Source organism: Typopeltis vanoorti, chromosome 10, assembly GCF_054136105.1.
Source record: "Typopeltis vanoorti isolate ZY-2024b chromosome 10, IOZ_Tvanoo_1.0, whole genome shotgun sequence".
NCBI lineage: Eukaryota > Metazoa > Arthropoda > Arachnida > Uropygi > Thelyphonidae > Typopeltis > Typopeltis vanoorti.
In genome coordinates this window covers 78045403-78070206 of record NC_143558.1, presented here as the reverse complement: position 1 = coordinate 78070206, position 24804 = coordinate 78045403, and the positions used below count along the sequence as shown (strand labels likewise).

Here is a 24804-nt window from a genome sequence, read left to right as displayed (position 1 = left end):
CTTCCTCCCAGTTTTAAGAAGTCTACCATAATTCCATCATCTCCTGGGACCTTTCCATTCTTCATTTCCTGCAGTGCCATTTCCACTGTAAAAATATTTATGTGGCTCTAAAAGTCCAAATATTTTCACATAAAGTTTACCAAGGTCGAGCCCAGTAAGACCTGTAACTTGTAAATAGTTGTATGTTATATGTAAATAATCCCAATGGGAATTTGTATGTGCTCTATGCCAAATAAGGGAATATTCTAGAAGGTGTAGTATTAAGGCAATACCTTGCAATTAGTAAAGCAGTATATTTTTAGATTTTTGTAAAGACGTCAAACTTTGTGTGTATACTACATGGGAAGCTCAAGGTCAGTGCTAGGTTGACCGACAAAAGCTTCAAACGAATGTCAGCTGCCAGAACGAATAGCATTTAGAGAGTATAGGAGAAAAACAAAGGAAGGGTCAATCAGAGAAAAGGATCAAGGGATTTCACCAAAATGTTCAGGGTTCACATATCTCTGCACAAGGATTCAGAAGTGACCGAATAAAAGGCGTAGGCGAAAAGATCGCATTATCAGTTCGAGAAATTTTCGTCAGTGATCCAGAGGTCGTGATCGAGAAGTCGCCAATGGTTGTTCGGCAGATGTAAGCCATCGAGAACGCGACATCTGAAGAAATCATGCCCATGATCTAAAAGAAAGATGACAAGGAGCTGATCAGCCAGGCAAAGCTGATAGTTGAAGACGAATTAACGAGTCTTTGCCGGGAGCTGCTGTCAGAGGGAAGAAATTGTGTCGTTAATCCAACGCACATGCAAGCATTCCACAAGCTGATAATCTTTGCTCGAAGTGCGGCAGTACAGCGTCCCAAGGAAGCATCAGTGACCCATCGTCGGCATAAAGAGGGATTGAAAAACCTGACACGGAACGGAAGTCCAGTTCGAAGCCAAGTACACAGAGGGTAGCAGCTATAAAGTGAGTTGACCTGTTTGTTAAATTTCCTTGAGCTTTTAAGAGAACACTTATTAATTGACTGTAAGTAGAGGCTGATCTAAATAGGCAAATCTAACAGTTAAAGAATTATAAAGTAATCAAGTATCAGGAATTTGTAGTTTGAATTAAGTCATAGTATAACTGTTTGCTGAAATTTGCCTATAGAATATTCCCAGCATAGAAAGGAAAGAGCAATTGTATGTAAAAGATATTGTTTATGTGTTCAATGAGTAAGAGTTAACATTTAAGTAATAAGTACCATTGCTCAGTATAAATGATTTATGTGATATTAAGAAAATTAGTTAAATATGTGATATGATTTGTGTGAGAAAATGCAGGAACTTAACTAGTCTATTTATGCAGTTTGAATTGTGATGTTTCCCTTTATTATTGAAAATGCAGTGTAAAATTTGTCTTATGTGAATTAAAATTTTGTTGTTTAAATATTAATAGTGTTGCCTGATATTTAATTCTTTGATGCACTGTTCAAAAAAAAAAACCGAGCTTGTGAGCAGGGAAGATAGATAATTAATATGAGAATTAGATAAAGGGATAGCCATGACTGTATATCTACCGAAAGTAGTAATATTTAATGCCATAAAAGGATTTCCTGAGGTGCAGTCACTAATTCAAATAAATATCTAGAGATCCTTGGTATAATAAAAATAGGAATACTGGAGGTAAAAATAAGGAACATGAGGATATAGGTTTATAGTTAATAGAGTTGAATAAGGGAAAGAGACAAGTTAAAGATTTGGGTATTGATGATAAGATATAAAAGAGAGAGAAAAGAAATAGATTAGAGAGTAATAAGAGATATAAAGAAAAAGGATAAAATAAATAATAAAAACACTCGCATTTACACCACTTCACCTTGTAAGATCTCAGGGGCATTGTGTTCTTCCTCACTCGAGTCATCTATAGATGATTCTTGGATGTCTCAGTCTTTGTCTTCATAGAGTAGAGTTCAGTATAAAATTCCTGAATTCTTTTGATTATTGCATCTCCAAAAACTGTTCACCAGTTTTTCCTCTTACAGCAGCTATTTCCTTTGTTCCAACTGATAATGTTCGTCTTAGGACCCTCATATTACTATTGTTTTCTATTGTTTCTTTAATTTTCCTAGTATTATAATCTAATTTCATGTTTCCTCCTTTTACGTATAGTTTTACAAATTTTCACATATTCTATTTTACTGGTGTCATTCAAATCTCTTTTCATATCTCTTCTTTTCTTCATTAGATCTCAGGTTTCCTCTTAGTTTTTCCTCTCTTTGGTGCCTTTTTACATCTCCTATTTCTAGTGCACAATTCAAGATAGATTTTGTTAAGATTTCATTAGCATCATCGATGTAGTAGCTGTGTTTAACTTTTTTAGTTCATTTTTGAGTGATTCTCTATAACAGCTTTTATTGTGGTAGAGATGTAGATTCATAAATTGGACTTTTTTCTTATGAGCTTATTTCGTTTCCGTTTTTTGTTGATCCATACTTTTTCCCTTACTAGTCTGTGGTCTTGCTTAAATCCCAAATTGCTAGTCCACCCTCATTCAGTATCTCATTAAATACATACCAATGGAGTGTACACAAAAAGATGAGGAGTTAGAAAATTATGTCCAAAGCTCTGGCTAGTTTCCACCAGTATTCCTTAATAAAGGCTATGTGGGGGTCTCCCAGTCATCCAGCTTTGGCCCTTAAGCAGATTACAACAATCTTGGAAAAAACAAAAGAAAAAAAAAAGATCCAAGTGATAAACTTACCTCCTCCTCAAATGGCAATTAAGCATTCCAGATCCTAACATGAAAGGTGAAACTTCCTTCTAAAACATCCAAAAGGTACAATTTATTATTTATATTAAGGTACAAGACTGACCTTATAGCATTTTTCTTCTCTCCAACTCCTGATGTGATGTGATGACCATAGCAAATTATCTCCTACTATACCAAGAACACATGATGTATGCCTCATCTGGTGTTTATCAGAAAGAAACTGGCTGAACAGCTCAGATATCAATACATTCTAGTTGAATCCGTGCCTCTGAATTAACATCCATTTAATTATTCATCTGAATAAATTCCATGAAAGCACATATATATGCATCCCATTCCAGAAAAGGGAAATAGGTCAGTCATCATACTACTGTCCTGTTACCCTAATTTTGGTTCCCTCAAAACTAATGAAGGTCATCAAAAACCAACTCCTTCAGTCATGTGGAGGCCCACCAAATAGTTAGAAAACCAGCAATATGAGTTTCAGCACTCTCAAAACACAGATTTTGTAATCATTACTGATCTCTGAACAAAAGACATGGAAGTGTTTGAAGAAATTCCTGTTTGCTCCTGACATTTTTAATGCATTTAATTCACAGATTCATCTACCTTCCACCCTTTGCAAGTGGATCTCTAAACACTCATCTCCTGGCTTTTCTCCAGTGCTGAGGATAATCTAGTGATCAACCAAACAGTCTTATCTAATTTCTTGTAAGAAAAATATTATTTCACCTTCCCCATGCTTTTGAATGCTCAAATCTTTAGGCAAGATCTGACTTTTCTTCTCAGCATGCCTTACACTTTGTAGCAGAAACCCATTATATACCCAGCCTCATCAGCCACCAAAAACCAAAACCCATCCTTTTCCATTCCACATTAACTACAATTGCACTATACAAATCCCAAATCTGTGAAATTTTAGAATCCTATTCTTACATTTGAAGTGGTGCACCAAAAACCTCTCTAAAAAGGATTCATATTATCCAAAATGAAGGCAATCCAATTAACAAATAACTTTTAAGACTCATTCCAATCCCTTTCTCATATGTGTTCTTTCTGCCTTAGGCCTTTTTATAGGTATTTTCATCACCACTGCTCTGCTGAATATCCACCATTACTCCTCCTCTTTCCTTAAAGCCTGTAAAAATATAAACAGCAGCCGCTCACAGGACACTTTCACTATCTACTTTTAAAATCTAGCAATTTAACTTCTCATTCTCCTTTTTTCATTTCAACCCTCTGGTTTTTTTTTTTTTTAGAAGCTTATTTTCCCAAAAGACTACCAAACATAACTTCCACCCGTTTGAGAAATATCAACGGATCCTCTATATCAAACCATATCCTATTGCATGTGGGGTTTGATATAGAAGTTTTTGAATAAAAAATAATATGTACGGAGGCTGTTCAATAAGTATTAAGACTATATTTATACAGAAAACAGATTACCTTTAATCGTCATCATTTACATGGTCTTTTTCGAAGTAACTACCGTGAGACGCGATGCATTTGTCCCAATGTTGCGTCCACTTCTTAAATACATGTGAAAGTCCGTTTTTTGAGAGTTCTTTCAAAACTGCCTTCGCAGCTTTTACACATGCTTTGTTGCTTTTGAAATGGCAGCCTCTTAGTGGTTTCTTGAGCTGAGGAAACAGCCAGAAATCGCACGGTGCGAGATCAGGACTGTATGGAGGGTGTGGTAGAATATCTATGTTGTTCTTCTGCAAAACGTCCACTACATCACCAGCAATATGTGGCCTTGCATTATCGTGGTGCAATAAGAAGCCATTTTTTTTTTCAGCAATGGACACTTCCTTTTGACGTGCTGTACCATTGTCCGTAAAACATCCGCATAGTATGAGCTGTTTATAGTATTCCCGGGTTCTACAGCGTGTTGGTAAACAATGCCTTTGCAGTCAAAAAACATTATGGTCATAACTTTATCAGCCGATTTTACAGTTTTTGCTTTCTTGGGGATAGGCGAAGACAGATGCTTCCATTCACTGCTTTGTTGTTTCATTGTAGGGTCATAATGATACAACCAAGCTTCATCTGCTGTAATGATGCTGTAAAAATAATCATAATTTAAAATTCTGAATATTGTTATGAGTTTATGTTAAAATATTTATTAGTTTTATAACATGCATTGTCAGCACTTGCGATGTGCCCATTATTGAAATTGTTTTGTCAAAAATGATATGTAAAGCTTTTAAAAATTGAAGTACTTACCAGATTTGATATTTGTATTACTTACAAGAATTTTATTGCGATTTAAAATTATCAAAAGTTGTGTTTTACAAAGACATTCTCTTGTCGCCAATGGAGACAACGTGTCAGCCATTATACAGTATTTAGTTTCTCGCTTGCCACTTTCATGGAGTGCACATGCTTGCGAGAAGTTGGATGTGTGATTGACAGCTGACAAGGAAAGCATTTGGTATCTGAGTAACAGCTGTAAACAAGATAGCGTTCGGAAGGAATTTAGAACACAGGCGGGACAGATATTTAGATTCAGAGGAACTTGAGTTTTTTTTTTATGTGACAGTCGGAGGAAAATTAATAGTATATTCCGAAAAAGGAATCGTGGAACTATTAAGTTTTAATGTGGAATAAGTATTACTAAATAAAAGGGAAATATTGCTATAGATCTTTTTTAAAAGGAATATTACAGGAAACGCTAATTGGAAGATTTATAGTAGATTCCGAAAAGGGAATCGTAGAACTGTAAGTTTTTTTTTTAATTGGAAGAGTTAAGACAGTCAATAAGCATTTAGTGAATAAAAGAAGAATTTGCTATTTACGTTCTAAAGGAGTGTTCGAGAAAACTCTGATTAGGAAGTTTCATCTGTATTAAGGATGCCGAATCTGACTATTATTTCTACTGAAGAAAAGAGATAGAATTAAGTTCGAAAGAATTAATGTGTGCTACATAAGTGATGATAAAGGATCCTGTGAAAATGAAGAAAAGAGTCATATATCTTCGGAAAAGGCCTTGACAGAGAAAGAAACTGGCTATGAACATTTTGTGATTGTGCAAACAAAGTGTTTAGTCTAGTCTTAAGTGCAAGTTTATTTTTAAAAGGCCTTGGATCCAATTAATTTTCTAAACCTGACACAGGTGAACATATCTCACTCATTTCTTATAGCTTGTTTAACAAAATTAAATCTCTAATTCCAAATGACATTTCAGTTTTAAGTTGTCCAATTAAATTAAAGGGAATATTTGAATCAGAAATTTCAGCTGATAAGCAAATAAATGTTTTTATTTCAATTCCTTGTTTTCCATTGAAAGTTTGTCATCCATTAATAGTTCTTCCAGAATCATCAAATCCAAATATACAAGTGAAAATGAATCATAGAGCTGTGAGTCTTTAAACTGGAGGAATTGAAACTGTCAACAAATATTTAGTAAACAAAAGATATTGCAGTTGACGTTCTAATTGAATGTTCAAGGAAACGCTAAATGGAAAGTTTATTTGAAATTGATTTTCTGATACGTTATGGTTTTGCATGAAATTTTGTTGATAATACAGTGTCGTTGTGTGGACTAGAATGCCATTTAGACAGGAAATCAGGTGACAAAGGAAAATTAGAGCAGTCTCCTGAAGTTTTTCGAGACACTAATGATAATGATCAGGTGTTCATTATTGAGACTCTAAAGAATAAGGAACCTAGTTCACAAATTTGGGAAAAGGATAAGATTGTCCAAGCTCAGAAATATGATCCTGTACTCAAAACTATCTATGAAGCAGTATTGAAGGGTGAAACTCAACTGGATACATTTTTAAACCTGGAAAACTTGTATTTAGATAAAGATGGATTACTCTTATCTAGACAAATGGAAGATGGAAGGTTGAAAGTGAAAATATTGGCACCAACTCCAAGTAATTCCTTGGATTATGTACATTTTCCATGATTCAGACTTGGCAGGACACCAAGGATTTTCTAGAACTTGGGAAAGAATAAAGGATCGTTATATCTGGAAAGGTATGAAGAGTGACATACTCACATAAGTCAAATGCCATAAATGCCAAATAAGATCCCCTTTTAGGGGAAAAGCTCCATTACAACCATTTCCAATTCCAACTGGACCTTTTCAGGCTGTTGCTATTGATGTAGCAGGTCCACTGCCAATTACTAAAAAAGGCAATAGGTACATTCTAGTAGCTATAGATATGCTAACTAGATTTCCTGAAGCAGTGTCAATGAAGGATCAAACTGCAAAGACTATTGCAAGAAAGTTTTTGAATATGATTATTTGTAGATATGGAACTCCTCAGACCTTACTTTCAGATCAAGGAGCAAATTTCACATCTGAACTGTTGTTACAGTTATGTAAATTACTCAACGTTGGGAAGATTTTTACTACACCTTACCACCCACAGTGTAATGGTATGTGTGAGAAGCTGAAAAAATATAAAGCAAATACTTTCCAATCTAGCAAACACTAAAATGAATGATTGGGATACATATATTTCTCCAACATTATTTGCATGCAGATCTGCTTTTCATACTGCTATCAAAGAAAAACCATCTTTTGCTTTATATGGTTTTGATCCAATCTTTCCTAATGAACTTGTTTCAGTCATTTCTAATACAGGATACAATGACATAAATGAGTATCTGAAAACAGTGGTAGATAAATTTTCCGCTACTCACAGATTAGTAGGTGAAATAAGTAAATTAAGTTCTCAAAAAACTAGGCAGTATATAAATCGTTTTAGAAAGTATAAGTCATTTGCACCAGGAGATTTAGTATTGTTAGATGATAAATCTAGTATAAAAAGGGTTGGGAAATTAGGAAAGAAAGCTTTAGGTCCATATAGAATTTTAGACAAATTTTCTCCTGTGAATTTTAGGATTCAAGATGTCAAAAATCCTAGTAAAATTTTAAGTGTACACTCTGATAGGTTAAAAAGGTACTTTTTAGGGAGTAGGATGTTAGTTACATTAGGAGACAATATGAATAAAATATTGAAAGATGAGCATTGTTTTCCTGGTACTAATTATGCATCTCATTCACAAACAAATAATAGGAAACGGAATAGTTTTAAAGCTCATAATTCAAATATACAAGAAAGGAGAAAATTAAATTTTGGTAAAACCTAATACAGGAAATTTTAGAAATCCCAGGGTATATAATTCAGATAATGTACAATGTAAGAGTGATGATAATCAAACTGACTCTAACACTGATGAAATAGTAGTAGAATATCATAGTATAGTTAATTTGGAGTTAAATAAGCCAGAGGAATGTGAAAATACTTCTAATTTAGTTAGTAAGGATAAAGAATCTCAGACACCTGTAGAATTTGATTCTGATAGTGATGATTCTGTAGATTTAGGGCATAATTCAAATAGTTTAAATAAAATATTTGAAAGGTATAGAAATGAAATTTGTAAGTATAGTAAATTAGAAGATGTAAATTCTGAATCATCTCTAGCATCAGATGATTCTGAAACTAGTGATTCCGAAAGTGTAAATCATGATCAACAAGAATCACATTATTTTTTAAGATCTAGGAATAAGCATTAAAAGTTTTGTTTAGATATAGGTTAAATATTTAAAATTTTTTTAAAAAAAAATTTTTCAGAGAAAGATGAAACTGATGTAAAAATAATCATAATTTAAAATTCTGAATATTTTTACGAATTGTTCATGTTAAAATATTTATTAGTTTTAGTTTCATAACACGTATTGTTGGCACTTGCGATGTGCCCGTTATTGAAATTGTTTTGTCAAAAATGATATGTAAAGCTTTTAAAAATTGAAGTACTTACCAGATTTGATATTTGTATTACTTACAAGAATTTTATTGCGATTTAAAATGATCAAAAGTTGTGTTTTATGAAGACATTCTCTTGTCGCTAATGGAGACAACGTGTCAGCCATTATACAGCATTTAGTTTCTCGCTTGCCACTTTCATGAAGTGCGCATGCTCGCCAAGAAGTTGGATGTGTGATTGACAGCTGACAAGGAAAGCGTTCGGTATCTGAGTAACGGCTGTAAACAGGATAGCGTTCAGAAGGAATTTAGAATACAGGCAGGACAGATATTTAGATTCAGAGGAACTTGAAGTTTTTTTTAATGTGACAGTCGGAGGAAAATTAATAGTATATTCCGAAAAAGGAATCGTGGAACTATTAAGTTTTAATGTGGAATAAGTATTGATAAATAAAAGGAAATATTGCTATAGATCGTTTTTAAAAGGAATATTGGAGGAAACATTAATTGGAAGATTTATAGTAGATTCCGAAAAGGGAATCATAGAACTAAGTTTTTTTTTTAATTGGAAGAGTTAAGACAGTCAATAAGCATTTAGTGAATAAAAGAAGAATTTGCTATTTACATTCTAAAGGAATGTTCGAGAAAACTCTGATTAGGAAGTTTCATCTGTATTAAGGATGCGAAATCTGACTATTATTTCTACTGAAGAAAAGAGATAGAATTAAGTTCGGAAGAATTAATGTGTGCTACATAAGTGATGATAAAGGATCCTGTGAAAATGAAGAATCAAGTCATATATCTTTGGAAAAGGGCCTTGACAGAGAAAGAAACTGGCTATGAACATTTTGTGATTGTGCAAACAAAGTGTTTAGTCTAGTCTTAAGTGTAAGTTTATTTTTAAAAGGCCTTGGATCCAATTAATTTTGTAATTAGTTATGTAATATTTGTTTGAAGTGTATATATATATATATATATATATATTGTTTTTGTTATATTAAATGTGTTTATTTTGTATATTGGTCTTGAGTCAGTGATTATTTGGATTCTGAAAGAGTTAAGGTCATTGCACCAATTGGAGTGAACTCTTGTGCATATAATAATATATAGGCACACTCGGAAATAAATTAAAATTATTGTTAGAAACAGAGATCATCTCTATGGTAGGATTAAATATTATGATAATATCTATGAATATCATCTATATATAAACACCAATTATTAACAATGCGTTTTAAGAAGTTGTCGCCTTCTTGTTCCAGTCTTTCTTTCCATTCTGTGCACACATCCACTCGATGCTGCATTTGCTCTGTGTCAAGAATTTGGGAATCCATTGGGCGCAAACACGTTTCAGTCCCAAATGTTCAGCCATGATTGAGTAAACACTTCCCACAAAAATATTCAGGAGAACACATTCAGCTGGCGTACTGTAATTCTGCGATCCTCCTTGATGATAATCGCTGCTGTGTTGATCATTGTCTCTGTGATGGACATTGAAAGTCTTCCACATTTTGCCTTCCTTCCTTAAAAGTTTTATGCCAGCAAAAAACACTTGCCCTCGACATTGCTTCATCATGGAAAGTTTCACGTATCATGTTAAAAGTGTCCGATGCCGATTTTTGCAAATGCACACAAAATTTAATCACACAATGCTGTTCCAAGGACGCTTCCATTTCGACGACTGGTCGCGGCGAAACAAGCTTGCGTTTAGTCACGTGACACTCTGGCACATCAGCCCATATAAGCCATCTATCAACCTCTTTTGTTAATACAGACAGCAACATTTCTTTATTCCACAGAAAATAATATTGTGATGAGTGGTTTCGCGACAGTAAAATTAGTCTTATTACTTATTGAACAGCCCTCGTACTTTAGAAAGGAAAACATAAAACATAAGTACAATAAAAGTGCTTGCTTGCAAATATTTTTCATGATTACGTAATCAAATCCATAAAAAAATGAAAGGAAAAAAAACTATCTAAAATCACAGTTTATCTTCAACTTATAAGGCAATAATGAGAATTCTCCTACATGTGCAGAAACATTACTATATCTCTTGTAATTTCTATGAAATTTTGAAAAATGTTTCTATATATGAAAAACATAAGTATTCATTCAATATTTGTGCTTACCTGAAATATCTTAAAATGGTAGTAAAATTTATATGTTTATAGCATATCCCCAATGTCGAACTGAACTGAGATAACATTTTGGTAGATATCTATAAAGAGGGGAGGGAAAAAAAACCTTCAACTAGAGAAATAATTGTAGTGATATGTAAATTATCAAAATAATAACACACACCACTAATTCTGTTCCTCAAATTATATGGAATATGTCATTTCACAAAGATGAAACAATAAGTTCAACAACACTTTTCTTCAAGAATGCAAGTAGCAAGTGATTTGGTATCAAAGTAGGTGAGTGAGAGAAAGAGTGCACATGTTTGTGCCTCATACACAAACATGTAAGATAAATCAAGTGACAAGCTATTTTGGTGTTAAAAACAGTTTGTGTGTATCATTTTGGTGTTAAAAACAGTTTGTGTGTATCAGCATGTGCATGCAACAAAGACAAATAGACAACAAGTAAAGCAAATCAAAAATGCCAAGTAGATAGTAGTAGTATAAAAACCTCATAAAAAATTAATGAAGGAACTGTTATGTAAAAGATATGAATACAGCATTATTATACTTAACTACATCATAATTCAATTATTGATTTATAAAATACGATAGAGGCACGCACATGGCTCCGGTAAGCAGGAAAATGGTGGCTAGTAATAATGGTTCGCCATCTTTGTTCAATAACTGTAATACAAAGGAGATTATTCAATGTACTATCTGAAAATGTAGGGAAAATAAGGAATTAAAGTGTATTTCAGGTCGCGAATGTGATATTTTTGTCAAATTTCAGAATGTAGAAAATAGCGATATGGTAAATAATTGTGAGGTTGTACCAGAGAGCTGTGAGGGCGTGAATGTAGAAAGTGTGAATGAAGGTATTAATACAGAGCAAATTAATGGTTTAACAGATAATAAAAAAGATGAGATAGATGCAATGAGTGAGTGGATGCAATGTATCGCTCCGCTGTTCAGCAGAGCGATACATAGAGCAAAGTGGATGCATAAATATCTAACGAGTGTACTAGCCAATAAAAAAAAGTATGATTCGTACGAGAAGCGGCTAAAGAATTGTCAGTGCCTTTGACCATTCTGTTTAATTTGAGTCTCGTGTTTGGGTTAGTCCCAAGGGGGTGGAAACGAGGGGGAAATAGTCCCCCCACATAAAGGAGGTTCCAAGACTGCTGTTGAAAATTACCGGCTAATCAGCATATCAGGAATTGTTGTCAAGGTCTTGGAGAAAATAGTCAAGAGGAAAATACAAGATTGGAGATGAAAATGGGATACTTTATGGGGGGACAGCATGGTTTTGTGAAGGGTTGATCATGCCTCAGTAACTTGCTCACGTTCCATAACACAGTGACGGCTAAACTGGATAAGGATAATGGGTTTACAGTGATTCTACTGGACTTGCTAAAACCTTTGATAGGATACCACATGGAATTCTAATCAGTAAACTGCAGCATATGAGAATGGATATAGGGTTAGTGAGATGGATAAGACAGTGGTTGATGGAGATATCAGAGAGTGGTTTATTCAGGAGTAGAGTCCAAATGTCAGCCTGTGACTAGTGGTGTGCCGCAGGGTTCTGTTCTTGGACCACTACTGCTTAATTTGTTCATTAACAATATAGAAAAGGATCTGAAAGGAACTGTGCATCTATTTGCGGATGATGCAAAGTTAGGTAGAGCAATAGTGAATGCTCAGGATGTCAAAATTTTGCAGGATGATTTGGATAGTTTGGAGGACTGGGCTAAGGAGAATGGATGTCAATTTAATGTGAAAAATGTAAGGTTTTGCATTTTAGGGTGAAAAGATTAGCAGCAGTATATCACATTGGTGGAACTGTACTCCAGGAGATTGACGAAGCCAGGGATTTGGGAGTGTTGGTGGATAGGGAGTTGAAGTTTAGGGGACACATCGCAAAAGTGGCAAAATCAGCTCATCAAATCACTTGGTTGCTGAAAAACACTTAACGAGCAGAGACAAACAGGTTATTGTTCCTCTGTATTGAGCCTTGATAAGACTCCATCTAGACTACTGTGCCCAGATATGGGTGCCACGGTTTCTTCTGGATGGGGAGGAGGTGGAGAGGATCCAGAGACGAGTGACCAAGATAATAGCAGGACTATGGAATGAACCTTATGAGAACAGGTTGAAGATTTGTGGGCTGCAGAAATTGGTTGATAGGCGGAAAAGGGGTGATATGATTGAGACATTCAAATTAATGAAGGGTTTCTATAAAGTTAATTCAGAAGATATTTTTGAGAATAGGACTGGTAGTGGAAGGACTAGGGGCCATCCATGGAAACTTGGTAAGAGTGTGGTTAGCAAGGGTGTTAGAGCTAGGTTTTTTACTTGGAGAGTGGTAAATGAGTGGAATAAGCTGCCAGAATCTGTTGTGGGTGCCATGACTGAAAATGAGCTCAAGGAGAGGTATGATAGATACTGTGTGAATGTTGAATAGTTGTTCTTGATATGATGTGGGGCCTCCCTCGATGAGTCTAAGGACTCCTTGGAGCTGCCCGTAATAATAATAATACATTCTTTTTCCTGAAAATGTAGTTTATACAATATGTTCCCTGAACTCAACTGCTGCCAGACCTATCCCAATGTAATACACTACTAATCTTATACTTTGCCAAACTGAAATGGCAGCTGTTATCCTTTAAGAAACTGATAATCTTTTATCCTTCATTATATTAGTCATCGTTCCCAATAATTCTTCCTGGGTTATCATTTACCTACACCAGTATATTTCTCTGCAATCCATTTACAATACTGTGGAGAAATGTCAACTGTAACAGTCCCCAGTAGGGAGCAGAATATAAATACTAGGTACCAATTTTAGTCAGATATCATTTAATTCTATACATAATATTATATATGCAGTTGTTTATATACAATATATATTATATGGTAACTCTATGCCATCCTCCCCCAGCATAATTCCTTACACCATGTTACCATACAGAATCCTCTTTCTTTTTATCATCACACTCTAGACACATGTCAACAAATGATGACTGTTTTCACCTAATAGTATGCATATACATGGACAGGAATCAAATCCAGGTCTTTCCGACCAAAGGGTTTCATCTATACCGAGTGAGCTACAGAGGCTCACCATTCTAGTCACTCAGTTAAATATCTATCATACCTCTGTTTGGATACATTCATTGAAGATGCCTACATCTTTATCTAACAGCAGATAATAACCCATCATCATCATATTGATGACTGCATGCTGAAAAATTCTCGCATCTGCTTTCAATAATGTTGCTTTTTTGAAATTTCCTGATGCCCTGCAAAATGAATATCAAGATAAATACATGATATGCAAATATCCATTTAAACTTCTCATATAACTCCTTATCCAGAAAACAGGAACATCTTAATAGATAACGTATTGCTGTTGTTATCCCAAATAGTCATCTAGATTTACTATAGGAAGCTTCCAGTATCTTCACAATTTATCTATCCAACTGCATTTTGAATTCATTAAATGTTGACATGATCAAAACCAGCTTTTGTAATACTCCATTCAACCAACATTCTCCAAATTATTCTAAATGTGGATTCCTTCCAGAATTTCCTTTACTCTCCTTGATAATTCAAGAGGCCAAACCTGTGCCTAGCAGTCCGGGTGCAACCTTGCCTTATGCAGTGGTACAATCATATTCTTATCATGACATGTCAGTATCCTTCCGAATAAACAAAAAGATTGAATGTATTGTGAAGAGTAGTTTAACTACAGATCCTTTTATCTGACATTAAAATATCTTACATTCCATTTGCACTATAACAAAAAAAATTTATCCATAGTCTCTCCCACGTTATAGAATTCCGTTCTTGCAACATGAATCATAACATAACTCAAATGAAATAAGAACATATTCAATATTTTTGACATGAAAAGTCCAGTCTAGCTGACAATGCAATCTAGTAAAACCAAACAATGCTTTTCCATCACATTTCTTTAAAATTTGAGACAGCTTAAAGTCATGTGAAGTGTCCCTTATCAAATGAATATCTGAATTAAAAATAATTCAATGCATGTCTCAAGGACATGAGATGTGGTTATCTGAAAAAATGTTTAAAATTTATTATAATTTTTAAATGTAACATTTACCTTTAGGTAATACAGTAAGCCACACAGTATCTGGATTATCTGGAAATGTTGGAGAGTTGAACTGGCTATATGATGCGTGTTTCATGTATTCATTCCATGCTCTGTAACAGAAAAAACAGATTTTAGTTACAGACAGCAGCTGTTATTCAGTTATAAACTTCAGACATTTATTATTATTATTATGCACAGCTTCCAAGGGACTTAGAGAGAAGGCTATTTTAGTTTCATTATTTTGTATGAGTTCCCCCCCCCCTTCCTCCCCCATCCCTTAGCTCAACCCACAGGTTGAGCCCTCCTAATGAGGAATTAAGTATATTTTATAACTGTAGATCCAAGTATGTTCATAAGGCTAATTTACCTGTTCTAAAAGAGAAAAAAAAATCCAGGTGAAAGTTTCCAGGTGAAAAAAAACCCTCTACCTCTGTATTAGACCGGCAACCTCACCTTTAGTTGAAAGAGATCAGATAAAGGTTCCTCATGTCATGGACAGGAATCAAACCCAGGTCATTGAAGATGCCTACATCTAATGGTAGTGACTTATTTCCACACACCACAAAGAGAACCTCACATGTTCTAATTGCACAAGCCAAAAGCTTCAATATGTCACTTATATCTAAGCTATAAGTACCCCTTATCAATTATGTTTTAAATTATTAAATTTATTTTTATTTTTTATTATTATTTTAATTATCAAATTATTTTTATATCAGTGGTTTTTTTTTTTGTTTTTTTTGGAAAACAACAGACGATGGTATGCATTCTTTGCAAAATGATACCACATCTGTACGTGGCATATCAGTGTTAATAAAAGTGCTGTACCGTCCTCTCCCAAAAAAAAACTACAGCTTTCTATCATATATCCTCTCAACTATATTTCTGAAGCTTTGAGGTCCACATTCCATCAATCTTTCCTTATACAAGCAATTTTATAGGCCAGTTACCTTGGTCACCTGCCTCTGGATCTTTCAACTATTTCTCCATCTCCTTGGAATCCAGGTGACCGACCTGCACAAAGTAGTCCAGATGTGGTCTTATCAAAGTAAAGGAGAATAACTTCCTTTTTTCTCTAGTTGGTAGAGCAGTTATCCGATGCAATGACTTAATCACCTTAGAATGTGACCTCCAAAACTTGAACTCTCCACTAACCCCTTCCCCCCATCTAACTTCATTGATAACATGAGCAAATTCCCATTAACAATATTCTGCCTGAAATGACCCTTAGAATTATTAAACTGATGCTCATGAACATTCAGAATTAGTCTGTCAAAGCCATCTTGAGAACTGCGTGGGATGACTTTGATTAGGTACAAGATATGTTCTTCGTCCCAACTCAGCATCATCAGCAAACTAGATATCTCCCTTTAGTCTATCCCTAATGCCATTAAAGTTAAATAATAATGGCCAAATAATAGAACCACCGTGGTAGATTATAAATAGGATTTGTAGAATATTGAGATTTTTTTTTTTTTCCTATCGTGCTTTTCCATGTTTATACAATGTAATGCTCCTTAAACTCATTCATTGACCGAGCACTCAAAACCATTTCTGGTAACTCATTCCCCATTTCCAGCAACTCGTATGGACATTAAGAACTTTCTGGGACTAGAAAGTGTTTTGGACATAATGAGAATGAATTTGGGGAAAAAATACCAAGAATGTATGAAATGAAAATTGAGGAGAAAAGACCAAGCTGAAGACCACAGAAAAGGTGGGGTGATAAGAGAAACTTTAGAAAAGAAACCTGAGCTAGAACAGTGTTCATGAAGTGAATACAGGAGGTAAAAGATGGAGAACTTTGATCCACTTAACCTGACAGTTTATTGGCACAGTTATTGACAAAGAACAGAAATCAACATGACCATATTTGAGCACAGCATTCTAGATATCATAAAGTGAGATAACTTCCTAATACTTATCAATGTTGAAATTTTTCCACTTGGCTATACTATAAATTAAAGATGTCAAGAAAATATTCTTGATTTAATCCTTTATCCAAGTGTAAGCAAACAAAGTTTGCACATGAAGTAACTTAACGACTGGGCAACTCTTATATAGAGGCTAATGCCTTCACATAACTTGCCTTAGTATTCCATAATGCAAAGCACATATCCTTACAGACATGATGCATTATGGGCGGGGTCACTACCCAGACCGATTTCGACCTTTAGTGAGGTCTCATTAGTGGGAGCCACACCTAGAAGTGATACCAAGGTTGAAGTAATGCAGAAATCATATTTCCATATACGAGTAGCCAAAAGGTGTCACACCTTCTGGATTATAGATAGACGTTGAATGTATTTTAGTAATAACAGGAGACACCTTTTGGCAACTTGTTTATAGAAATATGATATCTGCATTACTTCAACCTTGGTATCACTTCTGGATATGGCTCCACTGATAAGACCTCAATAAAGGTCAAAACTGTTCTGGGTAGTGACCCTTCCCATAATGCATTGCCTTAAAATGTCTGTAAGGATATGTTTGTTGCATTATGGGATATTAAGGCAAGTGATGTGATTAGCCTCTATATATGAGTTGCCCAGTCAGGAAGTTACTTCATGTGCAAACTTTGCTTGCTCACACTTGGATAAAGGATTAAACCAAGAATATAATTTCTTGGCATCGTTAATTTATATTTATCAATGTATTTTGAAAATACAAGGATATTTTATGTGATTCTGTTCACTTTTGCAATACATACTATGAATTCAATTCCCTGCTCATCACCTGCAAATCCTAACCTCAAAGATCCTGCAGTATGCAACCATCAACAACACATAGCTTGTATAATCTTTTCATCCCAAAGTATATGATATTACACTCTGCCTGACCAAAGTGGCAATCCTTTGCCCATGATGTCAATCTATTTAAATCACCCTCAAATATCTTTGCATCACATTTATTTACTAATCTCCACTTCAGCATCCACAGGATATTCTCCCGAAATCCCCATTATAAATGACATACATATTAAACAGAAGCAGTCAATACAGCCTCAGCATACTGTTACTGATCCTGCCTTTTCCTTGTTTTCTGTTTCATCATATATAATTATTACACAGACACCTCCATGGGATCTGAAGATTCATCGTGGGAGACAAACAATGAACACAACATCTACTGTACCTGTCTTTGAAACAAAAGCAATTTTTTTTTTTTTTTTCGTTTGTATGGACACAGAATGACAACCACTTGCTGCAGCAAGTGATGCAGGTCTCTGTACAAGGGCCACTACTCTTTAATTTGTATGTCAATGATAAAGGAAAAGATTTAGGGGAGGGGGGGGTATTCATTTGTTTGCTGATGTTGCAAAACTGGGGAGGACAATAGTTAATAAAGGTGATGTAGATATCCTGCAAGCTGATTTAAATAAATTGGCATTGTTGGCAAAGGATAATGATCATCAATTTAATGTTGCAAAATGTAAAGTTATGCACTTCAGGTTGAAAAGGATGTATACTGTGCATCACACTGATACATCAATGTTGAAATTTTACTACTCTTTAATTTGTATGTCAATGATATAGAAAAAGATTTAGGGGGCGGGTGTATTCATTTGTTTGCTGATGTTACAAAACTGGGGAGGACAATAGTTAATAAAGGTGATGTAGATATCCTGCAAGCTGAAATTGGCATTGTCAGCAAAGGATAATGATCATCAATTTAATGTTGCAAAATGTAAAGTTGTGCATTTCAGGTTGAAAAGGATGTATACTGTGCATCACACTGATACATCAATGTTGAAATTTTTCCCCTTGGTTATACTATAAATTAAAGATGTCAAGAAAATATTCTTGATTTAATCCTTTATCCTGGAGATAATGATGGACAAAGAATTGAAGTTCAGAGGTCATATTGCAAAAGTTGGTAAAATAGCTCAAAGGATTTCTTGGCTATTGACAAACAGGCTAACAAAATAGGGAGTTATTATCCCTCTTTATAAGGCTATGATTTGGCCATATCTTGACTACTGCACACAGATTTGGTCACCTCAGTTTCTGGGAGATCAGGTGATGGTGAAAGTTATTTAGAGAGAAGTGACCAAGCTGGTGACAGGAATATTATGTGGAATACTCCTTTGAGGACAGGTAGCAGGTGTGTGGGTTGCAAAGTTTACTTGCTATGCAAAAAAGGAGGAGACATATTAGAAACTTAGAAGATATTAAAGGAGTTTTAATAAAATTGAAGCAAAGGAAATTTTTCAATATATGAGAACTAGTCAGAGAGCCAGGGATCATCTGTGGAAGTTGTATAAGAGTGCAGTAAGTAAGGGTGTGCAGACTAGATTTTTTGCATGGAGAGTGGTAAATGAATGGATTAGATTGTTAGAAGTAGTGGTGGGCACATTTACAAATGAACAAGTTTAAGGTGAGGTACGATAGGTATTGTGTGTATAAACATTAGTGTGGGTTTCCCATGGTGAGGACTCCATGGGGATCTATGTAATAATATAGACACACACACACACACACACACATATATATATATATATATATATAAACTTAGCCACTTTAATAGTTGAGAGTCACATAAAAGATAAAAATAGGGCCTTTCATTTGACACATTTAAAGTATATTCTTAGAGAAAAAAAAAAGCTAAATAAAAGGATTAGAAATATATGAATACTCATCTAAATAGTATATGCGATGTTACCTAACTTTAAACAGCATTACCTAAGTTTTTGAACCAGTGGTTCTAAAACTAATTGGCCAACCCCAAAGTATTTGCTTCTTTATTAATGTTTTTGACTGATGCCTTCACTGGAAAAGTGTTTTAGAACTGTTAATTCTCATTATAGAATAGGTTGAAACTAAATAGTTGCTCAAAACTAAATAGTACCAAGTTTCTGTTTACAATAATAATAATAATAATAATAAAATGTGATGTTTGAAGATTTATAGTTTGCATAACATTATTACATTTCTTTTCAGTAGCGTATATAGAGATATATTTTTTTGCTAGCTTCGCAGCTTTGCTAAATGGAAAAATTACATCCATTACACAGTCTTCAGCTGACGCAACTCCAGTGGAATTACTGAAGTGATCTCTGTTTTTCCATCTAAAAATAAAAAACAGAGGTTGGATCTTTAAGTAGCTTTTCGAAAAGATTATATATAAAAAGCTTCTGGGTCACCGAATTCATATTCAACTTGGTACCTGAAACCTTTCACTGACTGATAAACAGTCTAACAGATGAGGAGGGGAAAAAAAAAAAAAAATCCTCACATTCTCTTTACTAATTCTATTCAGTGTGCCTTCCATCTCTAATAAAACGGAAAGCAACTCAAGAGTAAATTTTTTACGTTACTCTGCTAGTATGGAATAACAGAACGTACAGATTACTTAATAGAGTAAGTTAAACTGCTAATAACCATCACATATATTAATAACTTAAACAAATAAATATACAACATCCACAAACATCACTAACTCACATCACAAAATTGTCTGTTCTTGATGTACTAAAACACAAAATAAACATCCCAAATATTCTCGCACGAAAAATCTTGTATAATACAAGATACTACACAAATCTTCAGAATGAAATTGCGATATAAACAATCACATAACAAATATTTAATAAAAGTAATAAAAATTACAAACATTGAAAAAAAAGTTTAAATTGCTTAATTTCCTCAACAAAACTATTAAATGAAAGGAAAATAAAAAGAACAGCGGGATATTGCGTCCTTCAATCGGAAAAGACCTAAAGTCTTCTGCTGTGGCGAATCTGTATATACAATAGAGCCTCTATAGCTAATTCGGTATAAACAAAGCCCTTTGGTCAGAAAGATCTGGGTTCGATTCCCGTCCATGACGTCAGGAACCTTTATCAGGATTCTAAAATTCACTAAACGTAAATTAGCCAGACTCATACAGGGATAGAGGAGTTTTTCTCCCGGAAACTCGGGTTTTTCGTCCCTCAGAACAGGCAAACTAGCTAGGAAAACACACGCAATTGACAGACAAAAACATACATTTTAACCAATAGCTTTATGTTGGTTTCATAAGATGGTACCGTGCTGTTCATATTGGCCTCACTGTCACTGTGTCATCATACGCTAATTAATTACTTCTATATACACTTTTTAAGCTACCAATGAACTCAGACTTTTTATCTCTACCCGTGAAAAAAATTAAGTAGTATAGACGGTCAGGATGGCGTGAAGTCCCCTCCTGTGTGAGTCCTTGGACCTCTTAAGAGTATTCCTTAATCAATAACAATACGAAATATCTAAATAATAATAATAATAATACTAATAATAATAATCTCCCAGTGAACACAGTCTTGTCTTGGCGGTCAGGGAGAATCACGCACTTGATGATGAGAGCTCTTCTAGCGGTAGCTTAGCTACCAAGAGGACTGCCCTAACTAGAGAGGATCAACGGAAGAGCCACACAAAGAGTGTACCATCCCGGATTTTAATGCTAAAAAGCAAGAAGAAATCTATATGACTAAAAGTCATCAAGCCCTATGTCAGATGTAGAGGATCCTGCAAATCAGGCAACAAGTGAACTACAGGAAGGACCCGCATCACCTAACTGGACAACAATGGCAAAACACTGAAACCGAGTGGAAGAAGCCAAACGTAAAAAAAGAGAATATACAAGAAAACAGGAAAGTCGTGCAAAATTTTTACATTTCACAAGAGCAAAAGCTGAAGATCAAGAAATGTTTGACGATGCTTAAGCTGTTAACTGCAATCAGAAAACTCTACATACAACTACTTAATTAAAAAGTAACTAGCCAGAGTTGGGGAGTAAAGACTTTCCTTCTGATATTGTAAAATTATTTGACTTTGTAATTAATTCAGGATACTTCAGCTGCCAGAACAAACTGTACAGACAGATTACTTGAGCAGCTATGGGAACTCCCCTTTCCCAAACTCTAGCTAATTCCTTTATGGAACATTTACAATAACATATTCTGGACATTTTTCTTCACCTAAACCATCGATTTGGTACATATATGTTGATGATGTGTTTGCTATATGGAACACCTCCTTGTCTGATCTTCATGAATTTCTTGAAAAAATTAATTTCATAAAGTGCAAGGACTCATCACAGAAGAGGACTCCACACCATACTGACCTTTAGAGATGAGTAGAGATGAAACGTGTAGAGATGAAAAGTCTGAGTTCATTGGTAACTGGAAAAGCATATATAGAATTAATTAATTAGCTTATGATGATACAGTTTATTCACCTAAACCATCAATTTGGTACATATATGTGGGATGATGTGTTTGCTGTATGGAACTCCTCTTTGTCCAGTATTCATGAATTTCTTGAAAAAATTAATTTGATAAACCCAAGAACAAATTTACCCGTTGAAGGAGAAGAAACAATTGTCTGCCTTTTCTGGATGTTCTCATTCTACATCAACCAAATGTGTTTCAATATATAGAAAATCAACTCATGCTGGTAAATATATTGATTCGAATTGAAATCAGCACCCTTGTCAGAAATATGGTGTATCAAATCTTCAGTCGCTAGAGCTCGTAAAATATGTTCTACAGTTTCTATTCAAAACAAACAACCGCTTATGATCAGAACTGCCTGAATCTCTAATGGTTATAATGCAAAAACGTACGAAAAAATAATCAATAATTATGGCCGTCGTCCAAACCCGCTCCAAGAAGAAATTACCAGAATCTGTATATCATATGTTAAAGGACCTTCAGAAAAAAATATCGAGTTTACTTCTACAGATTAACTTACAAGTCTATTTCCGTCCAGTTCATAAACTTATATCTTCCTTATCTCACCAAAAGACAAATGTCCTCCACTTTCTTAACCTGAAGTTTACAGAATCCCCTGCACTTGCGGCTTATGCTATTATGGATAAATGTATTGTCCTGCAGAAATTAGTCTTGGAGAATTAGAAATGCATTTCACTTACAGAACCAAACAAATCCAATTTAGCAAGCCACTCATTATCTACAAAACACAGGATTGAGAAAACAAAACCAAAGTATTCTTATACAAAAGGTATTTTTTTCCTGGAAAGACTGAGCAAGGCCACTAATAAGCACACATTCATAACTCAAATCTGAACAAAATTCTCACTATTCATATGTTCCTAAATTTGTAACTAATTTTTGTTTATATTTAATAATAAGTTATAAATTAAATTATTTTATTCTAATTTATTTTGGAATCTATTAATACAGGTGGAGTTGTTCTTCTGCAGCCGATAATGCACATAATAACACACGCTTTCAATTGAATTGTTCACTATGTTGTGTTTTCCTATAATTGTATAGACAATAGTTATTAAACTTAGTCGAAATTTTAGAAATAATGACATTGAAATTAAAGTAACTGATTCGAGTAATATTTTATAATCAATTAAAAAAATTGATCCTCAGTAATTCAAAAAGGCGAAAAACAAACATAAATTATGGATTGATTGCTTGAAAGCATTCGATTCCCTCCCAACATCTGGGAGGGAATCGAATGCTTTCAAGATTAAGGTGCAATATTATCTATTAAACAAGGAAAAATTAGTGATGATAGCAATTTTAATTTTGATCACAAAAAATATAAGCGTCTTTAAGCTAACACAAACTATGAATACCTAGGAATATTAGAAGCCAGCGATATTTCCCACTCAAAAATAAAAGAGCAAGCAGCAGCGGAATATACCAAAAGAATGAGACACATTCTGAGAACAAACCTTGAAGGACTGAACACAATCTGAGCAATGAACTGTTGGACTATACTACCGATACGATACACAGTCCTCATAATAGATTGGACAAAAGAAGATCTGCACAAATCAGACCATAGAACTAAAAAATTAAAGACCATGCATCATGCATTACATCAATTAAGTGGTGTTGCCATGCTGTATATACCAAAAAGGATAAGGGTATGGGATCTGCTGCAAGCAAGAGAGAGAGAGAGAATCGTGAAAAGAGGAAAAAGAAACTAGTTTAAAATATTACATCGATATTAGCTGAAATTGCTATGTGAAGACCTTCTAGTGAATGCTTTGAAGCATTTCGCTAAGCTTCTAAAAGCAATAGGAAACAAATTTGATTACAAATCGGAACAATAAAATCACTAATAGAGACGCTGAAAATTAAACGAATTTCTTTGAAACACCAAGTAAAAAGTGACATGATGAATTTCTGGCAATGACTACAATAAAAAAATTAGCTAACGCCTTTTACTCCTGCTGTATGGGAGTAACCGTTTTATCCCTATTCTAACTTCTGGAGACTGAGAGGGCAGTAGAATCTCCAACAGTAGCCAATCAGAGATAGCTTGCCCAAGACTATCACTAATTATACATGACATCCAGTGAAGAGAGGTTGCTGAGAAATGTCGATATCACGTGGTCACTAATCCTAACACTATATTTACAGCTGAAAATAGTGTGAGTTCTACGGTCGATTTTCTTGAGTTTATAGGACGAAAAACTGGAGGTTCGGGAGATAAAAATCCGCTTTCCTGTGCCAGACATCGCCAACTGGTGAACCGGTCGAAAAAAAAAGACAAACTCCTGTAGTCGGTGACTCGAACTTATAACACTCTTTCTACGTCTATGGTCTAGGGACTAGACTGAGGATGACACACTCCACTTCCACTAAGGTACACAAGGAGTTGGCTACAATATTGATATGTTAAAAAGAACCAAACGGATTTATTCTAGCTTTTCAAGGACAGGCATTACAAACTATGTAATCAAGGCAAAAAAAAAACATCAGTAATAACACAAATGCATATACACAATTAGAAATATGAGACTGTAGAACATCTGATCAGTGCCTGCAGCAAGATAGCTCAAATTGAGTGGACAAAATAATTTATTAGCAAAAAATATGGTTTCCCTACTTCTGATTATATAAAATCGAAAGTTTTGAAAACGAAATAGCAAAAATTTTATGGGACTTCAGAAGACAAACTAATCTGCCAAAAAAAAAAAAAATAGACTTGATCTTAGAAATATGAAATATCGATGTTTGGATTATTGACAACCCAGTACTCGGTGATGACATCAGTGACAACAACAACAAAAAAAAAAACTGGAAAAATTTACTAAATATCGAGATCAAGCAATCAAAGTTGGTTGGC

General features: G+C 34.5%; 1 protein-coding gene across 5 annotated transcripts in view; it reads right to left on the bottom strand.

Annotated features, from left to right (window-relative positions):
* The window catches only part of mRpL14 (mitochondrial ribosomal protein L14), a 64009-nt gene extending 43793 nt beyond the window's left edge, over nucleotides 1-20216 (bottom strand). The window contains exons 1-3 of one of the 5 annotated variants that reach the window (XM_090399094.1): nucleotides 20158-20216; nucleotides 14723-14823; nucleotides 10600-10688 (exon numbers count right to left, since the gene is read on the bottom strand). In XM_090399094.1, the coding sequence (XP_090255220.1) occupies nucleotides 10600-10676 (77 nt within the window). In that variant the 5' untranslated portion in view covers nucleotides 10677-10688; nucleotides 14723-14823; nucleotides 20158-20216. Of the gene's footprint in view, nucleotides 1-10599; nucleotides 10689-14722; nucleotides 14824-19380; nucleotides 19522-19641; nucleotides 19662-20058; nucleotides 20090-20157 lie in introns of those variants that run through there. The other 4 variants (XM_090399097.1, XM_090399095.1, XM_090399099.1 and 1 more) reach the window with 4 other exon arrangements.
* Between the last annotated feature and the right edge of the window lie 4588 nt (nucleotides 20217-24804).